General features: G+C 45.3%; 1 protein-coding gene across 11 annotated transcripts in view; it reads right to left on the reverse strand.

Moving 5' to 3' along the window:
- Window positions 1–25,704, reverse strand: part of TRIP12 (thyroid hormone receptor interactor 12) — a 1,008,257-nt gene that overhangs the window by 819,330 nt on the left and 163,223 nt on the right. For all 11 annotated transcript variants that reach the window (XM_078668151.1, XM_078668159.1, XM_078668158.1 and 8 more), the window contains 2 exons: window positions 16,299–16,404; window positions 13,041–13,177 (listed from right to left, as the gene is read on the reverse strand). In XM_078668151.1, the coding sequence (XP_078524277.1) occupies window positions 13,041–13,177; window positions 16,299–16,404 (243 nt within the window). The remainder of the gene's footprint in view (window positions 1–13,040; window positions 13,178–16,298; window positions 16,405–25,704) is intronic.

The following is a 25,704-nucleotide window of genomic DNA, read 5'->3' on the forward strand; positions in this document are numbered from 1 at the left end:
TTACAAAAGGACTCAGATAGGCCACCAAGGTGGGACCCTTGGTCCTGCTCTGTTTGGTCCTTCCTACAAAAGGACGTGGATAGGTCACTAAGGTGAGATCCTTAGGCCTATTCTTTTCTATGTATGTCTATAGGACATTACTTTTTTATATACCGGAGGCTCCCGTCTCGACGACGGGGAATGATTCAGGCATGTGAATCTATGAAAGACACCCAAATACAGGATAATGTACACAATTAACATTGATGAATGAACATGAAATGAAATCATGGATAAAGGAACTAAAAAACAAAGCTTGACAATGTAAATTGTGAGACAATCTTTTGAAGGATTAACGGATTAAAGAGCCATCTAATCGCATATAGCGAACCACACCGCTGTGCTCAGAGGGTCGACACCTACGTTTTAGGGATCGCCTTGCATTGGCACCTTGCACATGATGTCTGGCAGCTGAGTCACCCGGGAGGCAGAGTATTCTAATTATGCACCAGGTCATCAGGTCCACACCAGGTTAGACTATTTCTTCTGCAGTGTGGACTGCCATCCCCTTATATGCAACTCTGAAAACCTGGGTAGGACCCTATCTGATCATAATCCTCTTGGTTACATTAAAGTGGGGGTGGGTGGGTGAGTGAGTGCTCCTGTCCCGACCTGGCGGCTTCAGACAGAGGCTCTGCAGAACAAGGCGTACAAAGGCACCATTGATGTGCACTTCTCCCAATATTTTGAGGAGAAAGCTGGGTCAGTGGATTCCCGGAGGTTGGAGTGGGATGCCATGAAGGTGGTTATGAGAGTGCATTGCATTGCCACTGCATGGGGTGCCAAATCATCTGTCACTCAGTGTTCTGACTTAAAAGGCCTGCTTGCGGACCACAGAGCTTAAGGCTGTGTCGGCACCTGACACACACCCCCAACTGACAGCCTTGCACCATCAGCATCTAGAGGAGGTGCAGAGACTCTGCAACCTGAACTATAAATCATCCCTGTCCTGCCAGCACACCAATGGCAATAAACCGGGGGGCGCTTTGACTTGGTTGCTGAGGTCGGAAGTCCCCAGGACCCTGGTGAGCACCATAAGCAATGGCGCAGGTGGCTTGGAAGCCACTCCGAAAGACATTAATGAGAATGAGGTGTTGGCTCAATATTATGAGAGGCTGTACTCTTCCCCCCCCCCTCGACCTCTCCCATACATTGCTCTGTGTGACAAACTGATTTAAACTTAATCCTGGTCTGGACTGGTAACCAGTGTAACTCTTTCAATGCCGCTCTAGCGGACTGATTCCTGGGTATATTAAGTAGTAGTCTAGCTACCACGTTCTGTACAACCAGTAACCTATTGGTGACTTATTTAGGTGACCCAAGGTATAGCAAGTTTCCATAATCAAATCGAGACCACCTAGAGCCATCCTTGCTCCTCGTCCACTGGAAATATATCTGGAGGCGTACCACCGGGGCATCCTGCCGAGGCCCCTTCGTGAGGCTCTCATAGTGGTGCTTCCAAAACTGGGCAGGGACCCCCTAGAGGTCAATTCTCATCACTGGTTATCAATGTTGAACATAAATGATAAAATTCTGAGTAAGGTCCTGGCCATTAGACTGCTCTCGATGTTTCACTCTCTGGTGCACCCGGACCAATGTGGGTTTGTGCCACTAAGGGCAACGCACTCCAACATTCAACATTTGTGCCACATCATGGATGCAATGACTGGAAAGGCTGACCTTTCTGTGGCGGTCTCCCTGGATTTAAAAAAAAGCTTTTGACACGCTTAGTTGGCCCTATCTGCTTCCGGTGTTGGAGGTGTTTGGGATAGGTCCTAACTTCCTGCAATGGGTCAAGCTCTAGCATACTGCTCCAGTAGTCCTGGTCCATACCTGGTGTCAGATTTCGCAGCTATCCTCTATAGACAGAGGGACTGGTCAAGGGTGCTCCTTCTTTCCAGTGCTTTTTGCACTCTAGGAAAGTAGGATCTGCTTTCATGGTTACCCGCACTTTTTGCTGACAAGCCTGAATGGGATCCCGATAATCAGGACTCCAGTCACTGTGCTCCTTCCCTAAATTTGTCAATGGTAAATACTTTGATACCTCCACAATTGAACACTGGTGTACTCTTGCAAGTCCCAGGTATATGGTACTAAGGTACCCGGGGTCTACCATGGGCTGCACACCCATGAGAGACCACTCAAACTGTGACTACAGGCCTGTCATTGTGTGACCGGGTGCTTGCACCCTTCACCATAGATACAAGTTTCTTTAAATCTGGGGTCACTACACCTAAAGCCTCAGTCACCTCTATGGCAGGTACTTCAGTCCTTAGGGCAGGGTGCTCGGTTATTAGTGTGAGGGTGCCCCTGCATGTAATTGGTGAGTCCCTTGGGCCCTTCTGGTCCCAACGTTGCACCTTTTTCTTTAACCACACCGGTTGCTGCTGGCAAGGCTTGTTGGTGCTCCGGCCGGACACAGATTCCCTTGGTTCCGAACTTCTGACCTGGGACAGCTTGTGAACGGCTCCTGGTCTTCCACAGCTTTGCCTGGTACTCAAAGCTGCAGTGACAAGGTCACCAACATCACTCCTACATATTCTGTCATCAGTGGTCATTGCTCTTCCGTGCCTCCTGGTCACCTCCGAGTGACAGACTCTGTCCCCTCTGCTTGCAGGTTCTTCTCTTCAAGAATCCATCCTTGCGTCCAGGCTTGGTAACAAGCCCATTGAAGCCTTGATTAAGATTTAGAATGCCAAAGAGTAGCAACATCTTATTACAAATATGACATTTGGGGTTATGCTAGCAATCTCCCCTTCCAAAGTGAGGAAAATAGGTTTTATAGAAGCTCCTGTGCTTACCTCAGAGTCACTTCTGATTTGAGGTTCATGAGGAGCTGAGCCAGGGCTCTATTTCCAACCTTCTTAAATTACAACCTCTTTTACTCTGGCTTTCAGTCTGGCTTAAACTGGAGACTGGACTTTGTTAGGCAATAATTAAGGACTGTTTCAGGTTGTATTTCAGAGTTAGAATCCGTGGCACAACTAAATCAGGTCCTCCTTTCAGAATTGTGCTATGTTATGTGTATTTGTAAAGCACCCCATCACCTGCAAAGATATCCTGCCACTGAGTAGGTGTGTGCCTAGCCCAGCCTATGGCTTTGGGCATATTGTTACTTAAGCCAGACTCTTTAAATCCGACTTGACAAGAGATAAAAAGGCATTTCTAAAATATAGAACTATCCTTAGAGAAGAAGGGGATTTGTGTGAATTGTCAGTTAAATCTTTAACTCACCTATAAACGATGCCCTCTATTGAACCTCATTTGGCTTTTGTAACAAAATAGTCACTGATTCTTGTTAACCAGATTTAAAATGAATTTGATTCACTGTCTACTTTGTGTTCCCAAGGGCTGGTCACATGCTTTTGTTCTTAGCCATTGTTGCCATCAGGTTTCACGTCCAGATGCTATTACTTTGTTATGCTTTGCACTTTTATAAAACAAACTGGGGGAAAGCCCAATACTTAAGAATATAAACTTTAGACAGGTTAGTGCTGCTTCAATTTATCTGCAAATGTGGGGGGCGTGGCTGACTGCCGAGGAGAATGGTCGTGCTCTAAGGCGGCTCCTCAGCCCGTACGGCCAAACGACCTCCGCACCTCCGCTAGTGCTGTTGCCGGGCCCGGGGTCTACCGATCACCTGTCTGTGCCCCCTATGAACCCCCCGGCTGACCGCTGGCGCCTCCTGGCCTGCAGATACCGCCGCGAGCAACTCCCGGCGGACAGGACCCCTCGGCCCAAGATGGCGGCCGCCACATAAACAGCTCCCGGGTGTCCTCTACGAGGCAGCTACGGCCTGGCCCTAACCTCCGGTGCTCTCAATTTTGCCGGTCGAGTGTTGGGGGGGGCATTTCCCCACTGATCCAGCCCAATATCGAGCCGCTGGCTCCCGCAGATGAGGCGCAGGACGACCCTTACTGACCTCCCCCTCCCGCCCGGCACCAACATCTAGGCGAGCCCACGGCTTGGGCCTAGCGCCGGTGAACTACGACTTGCTGGCTGGGATCTCTCTGGACTCGCCCACGCCGTGACAACTGACCTTGTCTTGTGCCTGACGGCCTATCTCTGGCCCGGATCTAAAAGTCCACGACGAAGGCGGACTGCTGCATCGGAGGGGCCAGCTGAGAGTTGAGTTCCCGAGGCCCAGTAAGACGCTTTGCTGCTTTCCCCCCCCCCTTTTTTTGGCTGCTACACATCACGACTTCGGCGGGCCACTGGTGACTCCGAAACTGTGTGAGGCTTGGTCCCCTTGGAGTCCCACAGATCAACCCACCCGGACGCCTGCTGCTGGCTCACACTCCGCGGTGAGGGAGTCCTCCTGGCTCCCCATTTCTCATCGACATCTTGCTCCACGGGACCACTACCACTCGGACCTTGAGTGCTCCCCTCACCTATCCCAGGGTTGTCAGTGGGGAGCTCCTCTCCCCCCCCCCCCCTCTGCTCTATTCCACCGGGACTGTCTTAGTGCCTCCGTCACCACAACCTCAGGCGGAGACCGTCTCGGAGATGGCCTCCAACAAAGGAAATAGACCCCCCAACCAGAGGCAAATTAATAAACTGTCGTGGGGCTCCAGGGGGGACCCTAGGGATGTTGCCCCAGACGCCACCATCAAGGCGACGACCCCCCCTCCGCAGGGGAGGCCTCCCCCTACCCTGAACGACGTCATGGAGGCAATTGCGGGGGTTCGCTCTTCACTCGAAACCCGTATTGACTCAGTGAACGTGGAGGTAACGCTGCTCCGAGCCGACCTCCGGAAAATGGACTCCAGGGTGGAGGACATCGAGGTTAAGACTCTGGCTCTCGTTGAAGACACCGCCACACTGCAGCAGCAAGTGACCCAACTACAGAAGCAGCAACACCAGATGGAGGTGCTCCTGGATGACTACGAAGGACGCGCCCGGCGCAATAACCTCCGCATCCTTGGTGTTCCCGAGCGACTCGAAGAGCCGGCCGCTGACCTCTTTGTGGAGAAATTGGTCCTCCAACATCTTCAACCAAAGAACCTTTCCAACTACTTCTCCATAGAACGGGCCCACAGAGTTCCAGGGGGCCACCCAAAAACGGGCGCTCCCCATCGTGGCCCGAGTCTTCAACTTCCGCGACCGTGATGTCATCCTCCAAACGGCTCGTGCGGGTCCACCATTGCGAATAGACAATGCACAAATTATGATCTTCCCGGACTTCACTGTGAAAGTGCAGGCCCGTCGACGCAGCTTCCTAGAGGTGAAGAAGGCACTCCGGGCGCAATCCATCAAGTACTCTATGCTATTCCCCGCGAAACTGCGCATTGAGGCGGAGGGTAAGACTTGTTTTTTTGAATCTCCTGCTGATGTTTGGGACTGGCTCGAGGGGTGGCGACAAGTGAACTCCACCCATAACCAGCGCAGGACGTCCTCAGATCGCTCCAGCGAGGTGGTGCCGCCGGAAAGTCAAGACCTATTCACAGACACTGTGCAGGAAGAATAACGCCGGGCAACCTAAGTTGGATTGAACGGTTCGGCCGCTCCTCACCACGTTGGTGCGTTCTCCGCAGTGACAGTCCGACTTTGCTATCAGACGGTGGATGTATATCGACCCATCCTCCTCAGGAACTCCCTGGCTTGAAGCACAGTCCACCTCCTACCGCGTCCACGTGCTGAGTCCTATGTATCCTTTACAATTTTTCTTCCAGTGTGGGTCGCCATACCCGTTGTTACTCGAACTTTCCATATCACTGCTGAACTCTTCCTGCTGGGGAGGCGCGGCACTCTCTCGCTGCTCGCACTGGGGGAAGGTACTCTACCCCCGATATCGCTCCACCGTCAATGTGAAGTGTTGGTTGATTAACCTGTAGTCACCGGAACTAGCTATAGACACTGCTTCCACTTATCTGGTGGACTATCGAAGGTTATAAGTTAGGCTGGGCGATGCTCTTTGATAGGGTCCCCCCGCTCGCACTACTCACTGTGTGACCCCGGGTACGGGTTCTGCTTCCGACTTAATCACATCAATAACTCCTACCATGTGAATGCTTTTGATGCTATTAGTTGTTTTACTGCACTAGATACCTTCATCCTACTACTGGCCAATGAGGGCACCCTCGGCTCTCCACACTCCTCTTTAATGTTCGGGGGGCGACAGGCACTCTGCCTAGTTGGGGAGTGGATAGTTCTAAGTCCGCGGGCAGGGACGCAGGGTGGGGGGTTGTTGGGAAGGGAACAGTAAGGTGGGAGGGTTTGGGAGGGGCGGGTAATGTTGGGGAATTGCAGTCGAGACTTCTATGGTCTCTGTTCTTGTTCTTGTTTATTCATTGCAGCAGATTCTGGATCGTGGAGCGCGACACGCAGCGCGCCGCGACTTCACATGCTACCTCTAGCGAATTCTCGCCGTTCGACCCGCCTATATGCCGTCTTCAATCATTGCGGTATGCCTATAGCTCAGGTTTTGACCCTATTGGGCCCCATACAGACTCTACAGTGCCCTACTCCCCCAGACCCTCTGTTTATGGTCAATGTCCTATGCACCACACATCATTAATCCGTGCACAATCTCACTTATTTGGACCACCATGACGCCCCCATCAACAACGTCCCTGACCATAATGACGTGGAACGTTAATGGTCTTGGCAATAAGGTTAAAAGGGGGGGTGGTTATGCAATACCTTAAACGCCGCTCTCCGGACCTAGTTCTCCTTCAAGAGACGCACCTCATGGGTAATGCATGCCAGGCATTGAACCGGGGAGGTTATAGATTACTTGTGCATGCCAGTTTCACTTCCGGATCTAGGGGCACCGGTATTCTGGTACGTAAGAGTGTGGCCCTGACATGCACGAAAACACGAGCTGATCCCCTAGGTCGCTATGCTTGAGTGGAGGCCACCTGGGAAGGCAAGCCATTAAATGTTATTTCAGTCTACATCCCTCCAGCCTTAGGTACGGCCGCGCTCCAGACCCTACAACACCTAATGCTCGATCTTCCACAGGGTCCTCTGCTTATCGGAGGTGACTTCAATATGACAATGAACGATACGGTCGACAGACACCCCCACCGTCCCTCACACAAATCCAGTTCAGACTTGTCTACATTTGCTCACAGAATGGGGCTCGAGGACCTCTGGCGCTTGTCCCATCCTCGCACGTCCTACTATACACACTATTCTAACGCTCACAATAGCAGCTCTCGTATAGACTATTTATTCTCACCCACAGCCGATCTTCAGTTCTTCCGCCATCCGGAGGGGCTCCCCAGAGGGATCTCCGACCACTCCCCCCTCACGGTGCAATTCACTCACCACCGTCAGCAGGCACGCGGTCCCATAGTAATCGCGCCCTGGCTTTTAAAAATTCCTGACATACACGATAGCTTGCTTGAACACACTGAATACTACTTCGCCGACAATGTGGGGTCAGTGCCTTCAGCCACAACGATATGGGAAGCGTACAAAGCAGTGATTAAGGGTACAGCGCTAGCCCTCAAAAACGGTTATCGCCGCAAACAGAGTGAACAACTGTTACAAATCGAAACAGACCTGTCTAACCTCGAATCCCTACATAACACACGCCCCACAGATGAGCTATCGGCCCGCCTGCAAGCGAAGCAAATGGAATACAGGGCACTAGCTCTTGAAAAGGCGCAAGCCAAACTCCTGAAAACCCGCCACCGTGTTTACGAGCTGGGAGACAGAGCAGGTAAGATGCTCGCATGGCTCGAGAAACGAGAGCAGGGTTCCCGTTGGATCCCAGAATTGACCCTCCCTGACCAATCTACTGTCACGGACCCGGGCGATATAGCGGAGGCCTTTGCCACCCACTTCGAAGGGGTCTATACCGCCAGAGCCAACTATAACGCGGATGAATCCAAATTACTCTTAGCCGAAATGGGGCTCCCCGCTATTTCTGAGACCGAGATGCGGGAGCTCGAAGCCGACCTTACAACGGAGGAAGTTCGTAATGCCTTATTCTCTATTCAATCCGGCAAGGCAATGGGCCCCAATGGTGTCCCTGTCGAGTTCCTGAAAGGTATGGCAGGTGAGATCCTTCCATATCTCAAAGCTATGTTCGAAGACAGCTGCGAAGTAGGCCGCTTGCCACAAGACCAACGATTGGCTTCGATCGTGGTTATCCGCAAGCCCAATAAACCGGCTGCAGAATGCAGCTCTTATCGACCTATCTCGCTCATTAACGCTGAAGTAAAAGTCCTTGCCAAGCTCCTTGCCACTAGACTCATGACGGTTCTCCCCGCCTTGATACACGAAGACCAGTCGGGCTTCCTGCCAGGTCGCAACACTGCGCTCAATCTCCGCCGTGTCCATAATGTCATGAGCAGGATGCCATACCTCCGTGAAGACGCAGCTATCCTTTCCCTCGACGCAACACTTGCCTTCGATTCTATCGAATGGTCCTACCTCTTCGAAGTTCTCCTTCGTTTCGGCTTTGGCCCCAAATTCATACGGTGGGTCCGGTTACTCTACACTGATCTCTGGGGACAGGTCTATGTTAACGGACATACGTCCAGGCGTTTCCCCCTTCATAGAGGTACAAGACAGGGGTGTCCGCTGTCCCCCCTGTTATTCACCCTCACTCTGGAGCCCCTGGCCCACTGGATTAGAACCGATAATTCCATTTGTGGCCTCCGATGGAATGCTGACACAGTCGATAAGATTTCACTGTACGCAGACGACATCCTAGTGTATCTTTCCTCCCCCAAATCCTCCCTTAACAGCCTGCTACACGTGATAACCAACTTTGGCAAATACTCAGGCTTCTCCATTAATTGGTCGAAATCAGTGCTATATGTTCTTCATGGCCCACCTCCACCTCTCCCGCGAGGCTACTCAATCGAAATTGCCCTTGACGGCTTTAAGTATTTGGGGATTTTCGTTACCCCGGACCCCCACCTGTTCCATGTTCGTAACCTCAAAGGCCCACTGCAGAAACTCCATACAGACGTCTCACACTGGAGATCACTCCCCCTTTCTCTACCTGGCAGAGCTGCCCTATTTAAAATGCTTGCACTTCCCCGGTTCCTCTATGCCCTACAAAACTGTCCGTTCCCCATATCAGACTCCTACTTTAACTTAATCGAAGGAGACCTCCGCCTCCTTCTATGGGACGGCGGCTCCCCCCGTATTGCCCTCATCTCTCTCACGCAGGGATGGTATGACGGGGGCATCGCCCTCCCGAATGTCCGTCTCTATTATTGGGCAACCCAACTGGTCGCCGCCAATTCGTGGATCTACGGCACGCCCACAAACCCTGCCTTCCATTTGGAGAAATACCAGACGAGCTGTGGCGGATACCTCGAAGCTCTCTACGGCAAACACTCCCGTACTCGTTATATTGGCCCAATGTTCCACACACTGTCCATATGGCGCCGCGCCAACAAGAGACTCGGATGGGCCAACACCCTCACATTGTCCACCCCACTTTGGACCTCGTACAGGCTGGGCACCCTCTGTCATTGTAGTGGCTTCGATAAATGGGACACAATAGGCATATCCACTATTGGCGACTTACTTCACAAGGGCAGGCTACTAACATTCAAAGAACTCCAAAACACGTACAATCTGGCAAACTCTGAGGCCTTCCGATACCTTCAAATTAAACACGCCATCCTCACCAACATCCCAGACCTCGCCTCCCACAGTCCTCGCCCCTTGAGGACAGACTCCTGTCCGAGCCCCTTCAAGCTAAAGCGATCTCTTACACATACCGCAAATTGTGCAACAACATGCCAAATTCTTTCCATCTCCTGCGGGATAAATGGCAGACTGACGTTGGCAATCTGGAAGATGCAGAGTGGCAGTCGGCACTGATGTCCCCGCGCGAATCAGCCATCAATCATAGATATCGGTTGATACAGTTAAAAATACTACACAGGACTTACATGTCAGGCCCCCTCTTAGCTAAAATCGGCCGTCGCCCATCTGACCTTTGCCTCCGTCACTGTGGCTCAACGGGCACTTTCTATCATATCCTGTGGGAATGCCCTGTAGTCCACGACCTCTGGCACCGAGCTGTCCTGAAAATGACTGATGCCCTAGGAAAACCGGTCCCTCTGACTCCCAAATGCGCGCTGCTTAATGTATGGGACCCCACAGACCTCACAGTGATAGAACAGCGCTGGGCGGACCTGAGCTTCCTCCTCATAAAGCGTGAGATAGCTATGCATTGGGGTTCGCCACATAAACCGCTCCTGATTAGGTGGGTAGCTGCAATGGATGTGTGCATGCTGTCGGAAAAATCAGTTTACAAAACCAGGGGCTGCCCAGGGGTCTGGGATAAGAAGTGGGGTCGATGGAATGCATATAGGGGCGAATTATGTACTTCCCCGACGGCGGATATGGCTATGACCAGGCAGGTCGTCATTCGGTGAGTGTGGATACGATTACTGTCATGCCATGCGTGCTCTGTGGCAAAGAATGCTGACTGCAAATGTTCACATAGATGTTTCCTCTGCTTTACTTAGTTACCTTGGTTTACAATGAAAATACCATAGACCTATAGATTATCCGATACGCAACTCTGGCTGTTTTGTGCATACCTTGCTAACGCGCCGCCGAGCCCCCGGGATGTCGGCTGAATGGCTGTGTTGTTCTGAGACTCTCGCTATGTGCTCGTATGTACCGCAGCCAGCCCTCAGGGTTGTAGGCTCTATGCGGTGTCACTTTGAAATATACATTAAAGGTCTTGAAAAAAAATTAAAAAAAATTTAAAAAAATCTGCAAATGTTTCCAGACCTTTATACACACTTTGCAGTTGCTAGTTTTCTATCTCTATTTATCAAGAGTATTCTATAAAGTATTGTGCTAACCTAGATAGAAGGGTGGTCTCACTTTACCCGATTTGGAGGTTTACTAAGGGGCAGCTCAACTGAGGGTTCTTGCAGATTGGTGCACCAGAGCTGCTTCTTAGCAATGAATACACATGGATAGGGCAATAAAGGGCCTAGCCACCTCATATGAAAACAAATATGCGATCACCCAGAAAAAACTTACCACAGCACTCCAATATCTACGATGTTTCTGTATGGGACTCAACTGGGAACTATATTTGACCTCCTACCCAACACCACATACACCTATTCACCTCAATCAGGCTCACTTAGACATTTCCACCCAGATCCGTTTGAGAATTGGCAGGATGGAGACTGCCTTATGGTTTCAAATGTTTTTAATAACGGCATAAATATCTTAAAGGGTGCAAAGCAAATTTCCATATACAGGAGAAAATACATATTCCACTATGCTCCATTACAGCATTTGTTGCTACAACCAGGTTGGAAACACACAGTAATGAGGGACTCAACCCCCTTTGAAAAATGTGTTCTGTAAGCTTATGGTGCCACAAGCATAATCTTTCAGTTATATGCACTCCTTTTAAGAGGCGTCTTCATTTGATTACATAGCCCTAAGAACCCAGTATCTAAGATTTGTTGAGGTGGTATTTCCAGATTTTCAATGGTACCTGATCTAGAGAGATCTGCATTAAATCTTATAAGGAACACTAGGAAAGGTAGCTCACCATAAATTGCTACTAGACTAGTATTGATCACAAGGTAAGCTTAACAAGATCTATCAACTGGTGGATCCAAAATGCTGGACAGGAATTGAAGCAAGCAGAGATGTGAAAAATATTTGGTGGAAACGCCTATGCATTCTGCCATTCAAGACTGAGGTTGCCATAGAACTCAAAACTATTTTGGTGCATCCTCTCCTTCAGTACCTCTACCACATACTACTCTGGATGAGATCACCAGTACTGAAGCATCAAACCATGGCACACAGAACAATCTTATGTGGCAGTTTTTGGGGCAGCAAAGACTTCGCTAGCAGAATATTGGGGGGGGGAATGCTCACCCCACTCCCCTCCCACAGGCACTCCAGATTGTAGATTGTTATTGCTATGTAGATACTTAGTTTCAATTTAGCTGAACAAAAACAGGACTTATAGGCAGTTTGGGGGCCGGTGCTTTCACGTTTATTTGAAGGGTTCCCAACGATAATGTACCCACCAAGGCTAGAAACGTTAAACTTATTTAAAAGTGTTAGTAGAGGAAGGGATTAGATGCAAGAAGGTTAACCAGAAGTGGGATTACACAAAGAAGACTTTTTTATTAGTCTAAAGAGGTTTCATTATCATAAGTGGATCAACAATATGGCAGAATAACTGTTGGTACACATGGTCAAAGGCAGAGCACAGCATGGGGTTGACTGCCTACATGGTGTTGGAAGCAGGGTCTGAGCGCAGGTATACGGACGATAATAAAATTATATTAAAAAAAATAGAAATGCACACAAAAAAAAAAACAAAGGTTAAAGTAACGCTATAGTTAGGTGAGAATTTCAATGAGAATGTAACATTTTCAATATGTATGAAAACCACTGAACCACTAGCTACATCCCGTGCCCTCGTCATGGATTGCTAACTACCCCACATATTACAACACTCATGAAATCTTTTATGACTCCATTGATCAAATCACTGCGACATTTGCAATGAAATTATTGAAATAAGACTGTGCATGGTGAAGTTGCTAGTTAGTCACCTTAGGGCCTGTGTTATAGTTACCATAGCTAACTATAAATGGTGAATTTCAGTGGTTTTGAATGCTTTGAAATTCTCACCCAACTATAAAATTATTTTTGCCTTTGGTTTGTTTAGTGAACTGTACATTGGAGTTAGAGGCATCATTAACTATAAAATCCCAAGTGCGTTGATTTAGACCCATTTCTTACTTCCATTTCATAAGAGTGACCGGTTCATTGAAATTCTAAACTTATTTGCTTTCATGCTCTAAACAGATCAACAATTTCTGGAATTCTTCACAAGTGTAAAGATCAACCACAACTACTGTCTGGTCAATTATTCATCAAGATGTTAATTGTAGCTCCTCGTTCAAATAACCTTAAGGACAGGCCCACCATTTTCTTATAAAAATCGAATTTGCCTTTTGGCCACTTAAATGTACCTATATTTTGCTTCCCAGATAAATATCAATCAATAATGGAAGAATGATTACCTGCTGCTCCTTGAGGCGTCTCCTCTGTGCGAGCAGCTGAAGAATTAGCTCCATCCTGGTTGTTATCAGGATCTGCCATTTTATCCTGTCGGCGAGCTTCAGCTGCTCCTCTTTTGCCTAGGCCAGAGCCTCGCCGACTAAAAAAGAAATGAAATTCAGTTTTATGGTCAACATTTTGTTCTCTGTATACTATTAATCTAAAAGCATTTACTTAGTATAATGAACCACCACGTACTACTTCCTAATCAAAGAGTTCATGCATTGTCCTTTTGTAAGCAAACTGGAAAGGTACAAGGACACAGAGAAGGCAAAAGAAGTTACTTGTCTTTGACACCACTTCTAACTCATACCTCCATCCATAAGTGGGTTCCAGAACACTTCATGTGTGGGGAAAAAACTACTGTGTGATAAAGCTAAACACAGTGCCTAAGTAATAGGTAATATGTGTGTTGCATTTGCTGTCATGTAATACAATTGCCACTCTATAAGAGAGAAAACTCTGAAGTACACTGTTTCCATAAGCATGCAGCCCCACAAAGGAAATATTATGCTGTCAATTCAATGCCAAATTCGTGCCCGGTGCCACACAGAAGTTTGATACACTATGGATTGTGAAAGTGAAGGAATTAGGATCTATTCAATGTTTTAACTTCTGTGGCTCTACAGAGGAGAAGGCTGGCGAAGATATCCATGAGAGAATTTTGATGTGAAAAGTAAGCAACATTTTCTTCTCTGGTATGGGATATTTATTGGTCTGTATACAATGAACATAATATCAAGTTCATCCGAAAGGCAGTGAGTGGGATAGAATGAGAATTTCTTATATTATTTTAGATGTATAAATGTGTTTAGGGATACCATACATGAGTGCAGATACTTCCATGTGTGGTGATCCCTTGTCTTAAGGTCCTGGAGCACTCAGAAGTTCCTGGACAGTCTTTAGTGTGAGTAATGCCATTACCACTGATGCCCCAGGCCCACAATACTGGGGCACTTAAACTGGAATGTCATGTTACTCGTTTTAGGCACTTGACTGAGGGCATCAAGAAGAAGCAGCTAAGGCTAGATGCATTAGGTAGTTAGAAAATGAGAATCCATATAAAACACTAAATTGATATCAATGCGCTATAAATGTTTTCGCTTTAGAAAGAAGATGGCTATCAAGTAAGCAAATACTTCAAATAAAATGACAATACACACAACAAAACAGAAGAAACTTCTGGAGCAGAGATGACACCAAAAGATCCCAATCGCTAAGATTTCTTTTAACAATAGCCAATGTCACACTAAGGGGCTCAGCAATATCAAAGCTCTCCTAAAAGGTAATAAATGTGGTTAAATGATACATAGAGAAATCCCGGAACCCACTCTACTCCTTAGGTTCCACTGATGCAAGGAGTGGAATTAAAGTGTCACTAAGGGTTTGGGCTGTCATCCCCCCAACTCCCCACCCCACTCCCACCACCCTCATCCTAATACCTCCTCCCCTACATCTGAAAGACTTTGGAAGGCTTGTGTTACTACAGGGTCATGTCCTGGTGACTGGGCAAGGGACACTATCCAGTCAAGTAGAATCAAAAGCTTTATCATTTTTAAATCGGACTGATGAAATTAGCAGAAAAGCTAAAATTATTGGGAGGTAGCCCAACATCCCAAGTGATCCTTATTGAGCCTGTATATGGGGCACTAGCAGTAATGATTATGGAGGCAGGGTCATCCACAGAACTGGTGGGCATATACTGCAGTGATTGTTGGCACCAACAGGAAGCCGAACAGTTTTGGATAAGGCTTCATTACAGCACAGCTTCAACAGAACCATAAAAACAAACGATAGCTCTATATGTTCTTGAGCCAAACCTGTTTTTTTACAGCCAGCTGAGCCAGATCTCACACTAGCAATGTAAAGGGCAACTGCAAACTTGTCCCCCTGAAGTTGAATGAAAAGGGACAAAGACTGCACGCACAGGATACGTCAGCACAGTAGAAGCTCATTCATGCATGTTGACAAGCATCCCCACAACTCAAATTACTTCCTCCAAGTTCCCTAAGGCAAACTCAGTCTTTCGAGCTGTCCTCCTGCAGGTTGTTCATCAACTGGGCTTTGAGGAGGTATTACAGAGGAATAGGTGAGGTTTTCTGCAGACACAGTTGAGCTTCTCAGCAGTTACGCAAGTCCCTCCCCAGATCATAACAACAAAGCAACTAAGCAGGTGATTCGGACCACCCTAAATTGAGGGTATGCAAATAAATTTTATCCCTGTATCACCTTCCTTCATTCACTGGTGTGCAGGTCACAATGACATAAAGCCCAAGTGCTGGTTAAGGGGTTCAGTACTTCTACCCGTCACCCCCGTCCCCCACCCCCTCACCCCCCCACCCCAAGTGATCAAGGCAGAATAGCAGAACCAACCAAAGAGTGTGCAACATTTCGAAGTTTGTATGCTTTTCCAATACTCAATGAGCATCATGCTTCTATTGTGGACCAAATTTTACATCCAACACCAAAAAGGAGGTGAAAGTAATTGTTCACCAAACACCCTCCCAAATTACAGTACCACACAGAGGCTGCGAATTTCACAGCCTCAGAGGTGAGAGTACACAGTCAGACCAGCTCTGATTGATCATGGAGTTAGTTCTACTGGACTCCGACAGGCCTGCTACAGCTGAAATGGGAAAAGGGCACAGAGAAATGGGCAGGGGGTCTCCTTGAGTCCCATACCCCACAAACATCACCACGCACCTGTATATGGTTTTTGAGGGCGACAGAAGGGTCTATGTGGCGGTTGAAATGTCAGCAGCATAAAATCACCATGCCTAAAGTCACTCGGGAACCACCACTTTAGGTAGTGTTCACAAACCCTGTCCAAATATCCCTGAAACAAAACATACATCCTACGATGTCTGAGACATGATAGGCTACAGACGTCATGCACTCCTTCTCCAGGTATTTGTACTGGATATTCCTTCAACCAGGGCTAGCCAGTAGACAGTCTCCTCAGAAGGGTACAGGTAAAAAGATCTGTGCAGCAAAACTTTAATCGTGCTGCCACCACCGCACAGCCAGGGAACACCACCACCCTCAGTTGGAAAGGTGATACGCACTTTATGTGCCTACTGCACTTCCCCCCCACCCTCCAGCACAGACCGTTAAGCCTTAACCTGGTGTTAAACTATATGGAGTTTCCACTAGTCTCACATGCTTGTCAGGCTAACACTGAATCAGAGTCAACAGGTATTCAAAAATAGAACAGTTCGTACCTGGTGCTAGCACAGGAGCCCGTGGTCTTTTGGCGTGTGCTCCGCCGCAAACTGGGGAGCTCTGCAGGTGGCGATTCGCTGCGTTTCTTTGTCGATTTTCTTAAATCTATGCAAAAGAAAAGATGCACTCCAGTCAAGCGTATATATTTTCTAAAACATGCTGTGAAATCAGGTCAGCGTAAATAGACTACCAAATTGTTACTGAAGTAACTTTAAATGTAGCATTTAAGGTTTACATGATTATGTTACAAAACTAGGTTAAACAGTCTTCATTTCTAACTAGAGGAAGGCTCTGCCCCCCCAGTTGACCGCCTAAAACGGGAGGATGATGCAAACTTTTTTTATTACTAGCGATAATCAAAATATTGAATTGAGGATTTCCACAAATGTAAAGCTTAACTACCTTCGAATACAGTTCACATGGTTAATGCACACCACCACTGAGCTGGGATCTTAAAACCTTTGTTGAGAGAGAACTTGTGCTTCTATATATCAAGTTTAACAAAGCTCAGATCTTCATAATAATTTCTTGTTATTTACTTCAGCAGAGGAATCCCTGACTGGAGAAAGTGGCATCTTCTGTAAGGTGCTCATCCTCCTCTCCATCTTGAGCAGAGACCACTATTACCTGCACCTGTTTTGTGGTATGACAGTTTGTCATCTGAATATGCACTTCTAAGGTCTCTCCCCTTCATGAGGCACCACATCTAGAGTCTTATCATAGCAGCAGAGAACACAGCATTCTGACGGCAATGACCCGCTCATAAAGAGTTAGTTACTGTGTTAACCTAGATAATAATAAAAACAGGAATATAGGAATTCTATTTCTGCCACAATGGCATGAATATTTTAAGAGGAAACTTCAGAGAAGCTCATGCCAGACCGGATAGTTAAAACAATGCAATTCAATGTATACGGTCTGAATCGTACCACGTGCCATGGAGATTGGAGGAGCCTGTTGGGCTGCAGAGAAAATTGCGCAACGAAGGAGCAAATAAAGAAGCCCCCATAAACGACGAGTTAGGCGATAGGAAGACACGTTGCATGACAACAAGAGCAAAAGAGTTGCTTTGAGAAGGTTATACATTTTGATCATGCTATAATATCTCTTAATAGCAGAAAGCTGAATAGGTCTTTCACAGTTATCACTTTATACCTCACACAACAATCAATAGCATCAACGTCCTGCTTCTCAAATGAACTCATGAGGTATTTGACACTTTTGGGCTTCCACTCAGCGTCATAGTCAAGTCATCAGATGGTTGTCAACATCCACAAGAGACCAGTTTTACCCTTACACACAGTTTCCAGACCCAACCACTGGACTGCAGAACAATGCACAGTATGTGAATTTAGAGAGGATTCACAACACTGGAAAAGGACTCCTTCACAGCCTGTTTAGGAACGCTCTATTAGGCAAATCGGACTGGAAAAAAATTCTTCAGAAGCAGTTGCTGCTTTGAGATCTGACATGCAAGCACATCTCTTCACATGCCAAGCCCCCCCCCCTCACTGAACCATCCACCTCAAGTCAAGAGGGAGCAACGCAATCTCTTGTGGGATGATGTGGTAGGTGTTGCGAAGAAGGGAGAGGGCAAATACTTCAAAACCATAAACCTAGCTTTCAATTTTTCTTCCTGCAACCTCGGATTACCAACCTGGTTAAGATGGACTCCCCCCAATTTTGTATAATGGGAGGCAGGTAGCTTCTGAGGAACCAGTGGCTAAGTATAAATATTTCACAGACCCTCCTGGCCAATCCAAACACCATACCTATAGGAAAAATCCATGATTAGATGCAAAATGCATAATGTGTGGCCAACACGGTTTGCCTGCACATTTTTGAGATTGGATATACCAGAAAAGGCTACCAATACTGATGAACTGAGCCAGGGATCTTTCTGGTATGGGAACTCTTAATTTCATAAAAGTGAAACTGCAAAAGACTTTCTTCTTTTGGCAGAGCCTGAAGTGCCATAAGAGCATGATGGATTTCCTGAAAAAAAGTCAGATTAATTGAAAGGCTTTGGTCAAGAAAAAATAAAACATCCCTTGCAACTTCATTATAACGGGAGGAAACAGCAGGAGGAGGGCGGCCTGCCACCTTACTGTAAGCAGCGTTGCTGAAGAGCTCCTCACCTGGCTCACGTCTACCTGGCACCGGCCTATAGCTACCCAGCTGCGCTTCCCTGGACTTAATTACAGGTAACTAGGGAGGCGAACACTGCAGGAGTGGCGATTACTCTCCCCCCCTCACCCCCCTGCCAACTCCCACCCCCTGGCTAACTTTTGCAGAGACTCAGCCTCTGCAGGCCCTACCCATTTTTCCAAGCATGGCCATAGTGGGTGCGCTGGATCAGTGGGTGCCATGACAGTGCATTAGCAAGGGCTCCTGCTTCGCCCACCACAGTGAGAGAATGTACTCTGTGCTAGGTCAGCCATCTATCCATGCTGTGGCCCCGGCACTGAACACTGAAGGACTCCTGGGGGCTGCCCGGCCAGAGACACGTAATTGCAGCATTGGATTATAGATGAATTTGGTTTATCAGATATAGGTTTCTTGAAGGGAGGGGGTATTTCAGGTTGTACATTTTACTCTGCTCCACATCAGAAACATTTTCGGTTAGATTACTTTTTTGTAACCACTAGATATGTTAACACTGCTAGAAATATCAAGTTTGAAATTCTGGCCAAAATAATATCAATATACTTTGAGCATCAGTTTATACTGAGCCATCCTGAATGGCAAGAACACACGATTTTCTTTATGCGATACATCGATGACATCCTTGTAATTTGGAAAGGTTCCAGACAACAATTGGAAAGATCTTTGGTTGAACTTAATACATATAACACCAGAATTCAATTCACGTCAGAGATCGACACAAACAGGATACATTTCTTGGACATTGAAATTTTGAAAACAGCCAAGGGTCTTGAGACTAGAGTTTACCGCAAACCTACTGATGTGAACAGTGCGTTGCACTTCTCAAGTGCTCATCCTTTAACTCTGAAAAAACATCTACCTGTTTCACAACTAATGAGGTTCAAGAGAATCACCTCAGATGACACAACATGTAAACAAGAGATTGAAGCACAAATAGAACAATACAAAAAGAGAGGTTACCCTGAACACACACTTGATGAGGCTAAAAGGACGGTGTCCACAAAGAAAAGGGATGATCTTTTAAAAAAACAGACCAAATCTTCAGTCAAAAGAGAGGTGTACGTTCTTAAACACTCAACTCAGGCTCCCAAGATTAAGTCCATAATACGGAAAAGATGGGAACTGATAGAAAACGAGTCAGACTTTCAGAACATCTTCATGCAACCACCACTGTTTGCGCACACTCGTGCTCAGAATTTACGAGAACTTCTGAAAAGGCCTGGAACACAACAAAGCACCAAGACATTTAAGGGCATGAGAGTGTGGTAATGTTATCACTGGCCATGAGTTTCAACATCCCAAGACAGGAAAATCTATATCCTTAAAACATACATCTGACTGCACAACAGAAAATGTAATTTATGCAATTAAATGCCCTTGTGGCCTAGTTTACATTGGCAGGACCAGCAGAAAAATTAAAACAAGGATCATAGAGCACAAAAGTCGGATCAGGAACAAAAACATGAATTCATCATTATCTGCGCATTGGGTTAATGCCACACATACCATTCCTCAACTACGTTTTACTATCCTAGAACATATAATACCACACTCAGGTATGGACATCAACACCTTATTAGCGCGCAAAGAGACCGAATGGATCAAAAAATTGGGGACCATAATCCCGGGGGGGTCTAAATGACCATTATGAACTCCTATGTTTCTTGTAAATTTCCGTATGGATTTGAGATTGTACAGGGTAATATTGCATTTCCCCATTTCATCAAGTAGAAGTGTTATTTCTTCACGTATTATTTATCAATGTATGCATATTTTATATTATCACGTTCACTTATTTCATTCTGTTTTTTTATTTATTTTATTTAATTTACTCTTTGAGAGTTTACAGCATTCGAGGGTAGTCTAGAACCCTGCATTGAGGAGATTATTGGAACCGCCATATTGGAGCAGGTTGTTTTTGAAGTGTAGTCCTTTTTTCATGTTTACACATGGCTTACATCACGTTAAACACCGGGAAGACTCGCGCATTTTGACCGAGTCTTCTAACTTGTGGACTAACTGAAGTTATCGACTACATTGCTGGAGGCAGGATTCGTTCGAGGGTAAGGGACCTTCAAAATACCAGGGGCTTCATAGTTACGAGTAGATGATTAATACGAATTCACTTCTAACAGCGTCTTCGTTTTGTTTAGGCTTTTTTCGCTGGGAGCGAGTTTTTTCAATCTGTAATTGACAACGTGGATGGTTCACTTATCGTGTCTACACCGGTAAGAAGGGAATGCATTTCCCGATGTTGAGATTTCGTTAGTTCATCCAATTGACATTTGTTACACTGGAGATTTGTATATTTTATAATTTCCATAGAGAGACGGACTGCAGGAGGTTTACATACGGAGTACTACACATTCTAGCAGATTCCTTTTGAATATATCAGACACAGTAGGCACATTATTTCACCTTTATTAGACACTTGGGTCCACTACAGTGCAGATTTACAATTAGGTTTGCTTTTTACAGCATCATTTTACCTTTGACCGGATGACTTCTCCTCACCTCTTTTAAACAGTGTAGGAATTAAGGTATTTGTGGACATAACTTATTATGAGATTGTTTTTAGAGCACACTTATCATCGGTGTCTTTTAATTCTTAAGCACACCATCTACATATATGATTCACAATGGTTAGGACTCTTTTCACTTCATGTTCATATCAGATGTGTGAATCACGGCATGGTTGTTATTCAGTTTTCAATTTCTTCTTGGTTCTTGGACTCTTTTTGCCTTTTGGATTTTACACAGAAACTTTGGTATTCTGGGAGAATGCAAACCTTAGGAAGTTATTAATATGTGACATGTATCAATACTTTTGTTGTAGATTTGTTACCTGAACCTGCCCAGAGAACTTGAACATTGAAGCTTTATCATAACCCCTGAAGAAGGGTTCGGTTGAACCCGAAATGCATTGGGTTGTCTTGATTTGATTAATGTCTTTTTACTTGTGACTCACTGATTTCGGTTTTTTGATTTCATATTTAACGTATGTTTCATTCTAATATACTGAGTTATTATGTTCCAAAGAATGTATGCGAAAAATTGCCAATAAATGTGCAAAATGTTTTGTGTTTAAACATCAGAAAACGTTAGTGAAAATGATTTATTTATAACTTTTGAGGCAGGATTGCCAGAAAGCTGTGTGTTGTATAGTTCTTGGTCTCAAGGACTCCATTTAAGCATTTTATCCAGGGATTGTGGTACCCTTTCCCCATGCTTCGCACGCATATATTTTGATAACTTTAGTTACATTCCGAGTACATTGGTTACTTTCCGGTGTGCAGACCCACCCACATCTACAAAATAATATCAGACCATAATCCAATTAGCCTTGATTTGGATATTGATTTTCGTCCTCCTCTTAGGCCATGGACCTTCGAGCGTAAGTTATTATTCGATCCTCTTTACATTGGGCATATGGAGAGGTGGATTCCGGAGTTTTTTTTAATTAATCATGGTTCGGCATCAATAGAGATGGTCAGGGATGCTTTTAAATCTGGGGTACGAGGAGAAACTTCAAGTTTTTCAATCAATAAACAACGGGAAGTCAGAAAGATAGAAGACACTGAGATGAACAAATTGCGAGATATTGAAATTGAGCTGATGTCGGCTTGTAGCCAAGGGATAAATACACATCAAATTTTGAAAAATCTAGCTATACAAAAGGCAAGAATTTATCAAAGCCTTGCTACAAGATTAGAGCAACAAATTGCTGCCTTTAGATCTGAAATGTATGAGTTGGGAGAAAACTCAGGGAGACACTTAGCTAAGAGGCTTAGACAGAAGGAGGTTTCTGCTAGAATAGATAACATTTTGGATGACTCAGGGCAGCCTCACAATAGTCCATTGGAAATATTAGAGATCTTTCGCGAATTTAACTGTAAATTGTATTCACAGGAAATTACTGGGGACATCGAAGGTAGAGTAACAGATTTCAGTCATCTCTTACCCAGTACCATTCTATCACTAGAAGAATCTGAGCAAATGGATACCCCAATTAGCTGGGAAGAAATTGAATCATCCTTATTGTCCCTGGCATTAGGTAAAGCTGTTGGACCCCATGCTATTCCTCTGGAATTTTATAAGACTTTCCGACAAGTTCTTAAAAAAGAAATGAGTTTGCTTTTTTGGGAGGCTTAAAAAGGGAAAATTCCATCTTCTTGGAAGGAATCAGTAATAATTGTCTTTCTCAAAAAAGATAAATTCCCCCTTAGTCCCTTCATCTTACCGACCCATATCGCTAATTAACTCAGATAGCAAAGTATACTCAAAAATGTTAGCCTCACGTCTTTCTGGTATTATCTCACCGATCGTTTCGAGATTTCAGCATGGGTTTATCCCATCACGGGATACTGCAGATCATATACGTCGCTTAATTACAATAATTGATTGGGCCCAGGCTACTAAAACCACCACTGGAGTGACCCTGCTGGATGCTGAGAAAGCATTCGACACGGTCAATTGGGCATACATGTGGGACTCCTTAAGTAGAAAGGGGTTTGGCCCTGGTATCTTAACTGCTTTAAAAGATATATATCAATCCCCTTATGCCTCAATAAGCTTAGACGGTCAAACATCCTCCCCGTTTTCTATCACTCGTGGCACGCGGCAAGGGTGCCCCTGCTCACCTCTTCTTTTTGCCGTTTATATGGATCTTTTTTTAAATCGTTTAAATTTGTATTTATATATTAAACCAATTCACTTAGCTCATACAGATTATCGTGCATTAGCTTATGCAGATGACATCGTGGTGGTTACAACTGATATAGGAACTACGCTACTTATCAGATAATTTAGCGACACAGTTTGGATCCTTTTCAGGATATAAGTTAAATCTGTCCAAAACGCAGATTTTGTATGTAGGAGACGATCGACCTTCGTCTATAGCTACAGTCTCCGAATTTACATATTTGGGGATCTAGATCTCACTCCCAGTCTCAAAAATTCCTGAACTTAACATGAATCCTGCAGTAATTAAAGTTAATCGGACCCTAGAAAGACTTAATCATCTTCATCTATCGTTATATGGTAGAGCCAATTTGCTTAAAATGCTGATATTGCCCAAATTTATATATATGTTCCGCACAATACCCGTCGAATTTCCTCTTGAATGCTTTAAAAAATTAGAGAGAGTAACCACTAGATTTGTGTGGGGTTATAAACGCCAACGTAGAGCTTATAAAAAAATTATTCTCCCGAAAGAGTGTGGGGGCTGGAGTATTCCTCATTTTCTTTTTTATTATATAGCTGCCTCTCTACAATTTATTAGTCCACTGGTGGTTGGTGATAAAGCTCCAATTCCTTTTTGTAACGCTCCATCAATATATGAACTGGTAATGGGCGAGGAGATAAAGGGCTGCCTACTTAGGGTGGTGGAGCCTAGTCATTTTAAGAAAACGAAATTTAAGATCCTTATAGCGGCTTATAAGGTGTGGAAAATGGTTAGGAGACATCTGGGAATCTCAAAATATAATGTATATGCACCATTCACTGCTTCTGATTTACTTCCTTATATATTTCGGGATCCAAGTGCCATCAGATGGAGCTTTAAAGGAATAAACTATATAGGGGATCTTTATACAGAAGGAAATTTAATGTCCTTTACAGATGTACAAAGTGCTTATGGCATACCAAAAAATGAATTTTTTAAATATTTACAAATTTGCAGTTTCCTACAGACGTTAGGACAAGTAGCACAAGATTGAATGATTAAAATTCCCTTAACTGAAAATATGATGAAAAAGACATTAATAGGTCACTTTTATATGTGTTTGATTCAGGAATTTCCTGATGATATGGTATTATGTCAAACAAAATGGGAAACAGCTTGGGATATCTGGTATGCTTATTTATGAATCCTTTATGTTGTCAAACCGAGTCCTTATTACAGGGATAATGAAATCTCAGCATTACATGGTTATACATGATTTATATTATACCCCCAAGAAAGTCTCGAAATGGAGTTCAACCACTGGAGCTAAATGTAATAGATGTGGCCAATATGCTGCCGATACGGTTCATGTGTTTTTTTCTATGCCCTAAATTGAATGGATTTTTTTTCTGTATTGAACGATTTTTGGCTGAAATTTTGGGATACACGATTAATATAACCAGCGAGTTGGTTTTAACAGGCTGTGCTTCGGGTATTGTATTGCAACCAAGACCGAAAGCCACAATATGTTTCCTCTTTATTTGTATGGCTGTAATAAGGGCCTGTATCAAAAGAGAGTGGATTAATCCTGACCCATTTTCTTTTTTTAGTTGGAGAGAAAAATTATTGATGTATAATTTTGAACTTGCTGTTTACAAAACTAAAGGATTAAAGAGGAGGGCTATGGGAGTAAAGATATGGGCCCCCATTACTGATTGGATATAGGAACAATATTATTATGATTTACATAAGTAAATGCTTTATCCTCTCGCTCTCATGTAAAGTCAAATCCATTCTTTGTGTTATTGTAATATATGACTGATGTTTGCTGCTTTTTTCCTTGCAATAAATAAAAACTTAAAAAAGACGAAGAACAGGATGCTTTCATGGCACAGTTCGGGTGGGGGGATGTGGGTGTTTTGTTGGCTAGTTGGGATATTCTTTTTTGTTATTTTCGTAGTCCATGTACGTGCAGTGGAGGAGGTTGTGTGCAGTGACTGGCTGGGGACACACACTAGTACGACAATGTCAGATCGCATTCTTTTGATTACTTAGAATGTGCGGGTACTGAAGATACCATCCAAGCGCTATAATGACCTTGCATACATAAACTGCAGAGGGGCACAATAGCGTTTTTTGCAGGAGACACACTTGACAGACTGAGGGTAGGGCTCTCCGAAACAGGTGGAGGGGGCAACCCTACCACACAGCATACTCTGCATTTGCAAGGGAGAACTGATTTGGATCAGGCCCGGCGTACCTTTCCAATTGCATAATGCAACGGTAGACCCTGAGGGGGCGCAGTCTTGGTGATGGATCAATTGGACGGCAAGGATCTGGTACTGCTTCATCTGTGTGCCCCGAATTCTGACCAGCATTCTGTCCTGGCTAGCCTGACGTCCCCTACTAACAACTGCATTGCACTATCCAAGGTTAACTGGAAGGTATTCCAACTATGTGGTAGACCACTACTCAGATCAGTCTTAGCCCCAGTCGCCAGCACATAAATCGACAGGGTTTGTCCGCACGTGGCTAGGGCAATGGGAGCTTATACGTAGCTGGCAGGCTCCGAGCCT

The sequence above is a fragment of the Lissotriton helveticus genome, chromosome 11 (genome assembly GCF_964261635.1).
Source record: "Lissotriton helveticus chromosome 11, aLisHel1.1, whole genome shotgun sequence".
Classification (NCBI taxonomy): Eukaryota; Metazoa; Chordata; class Amphibia; order Caudata; family Salamandridae; genus Lissotriton; species Lissotriton helveticus.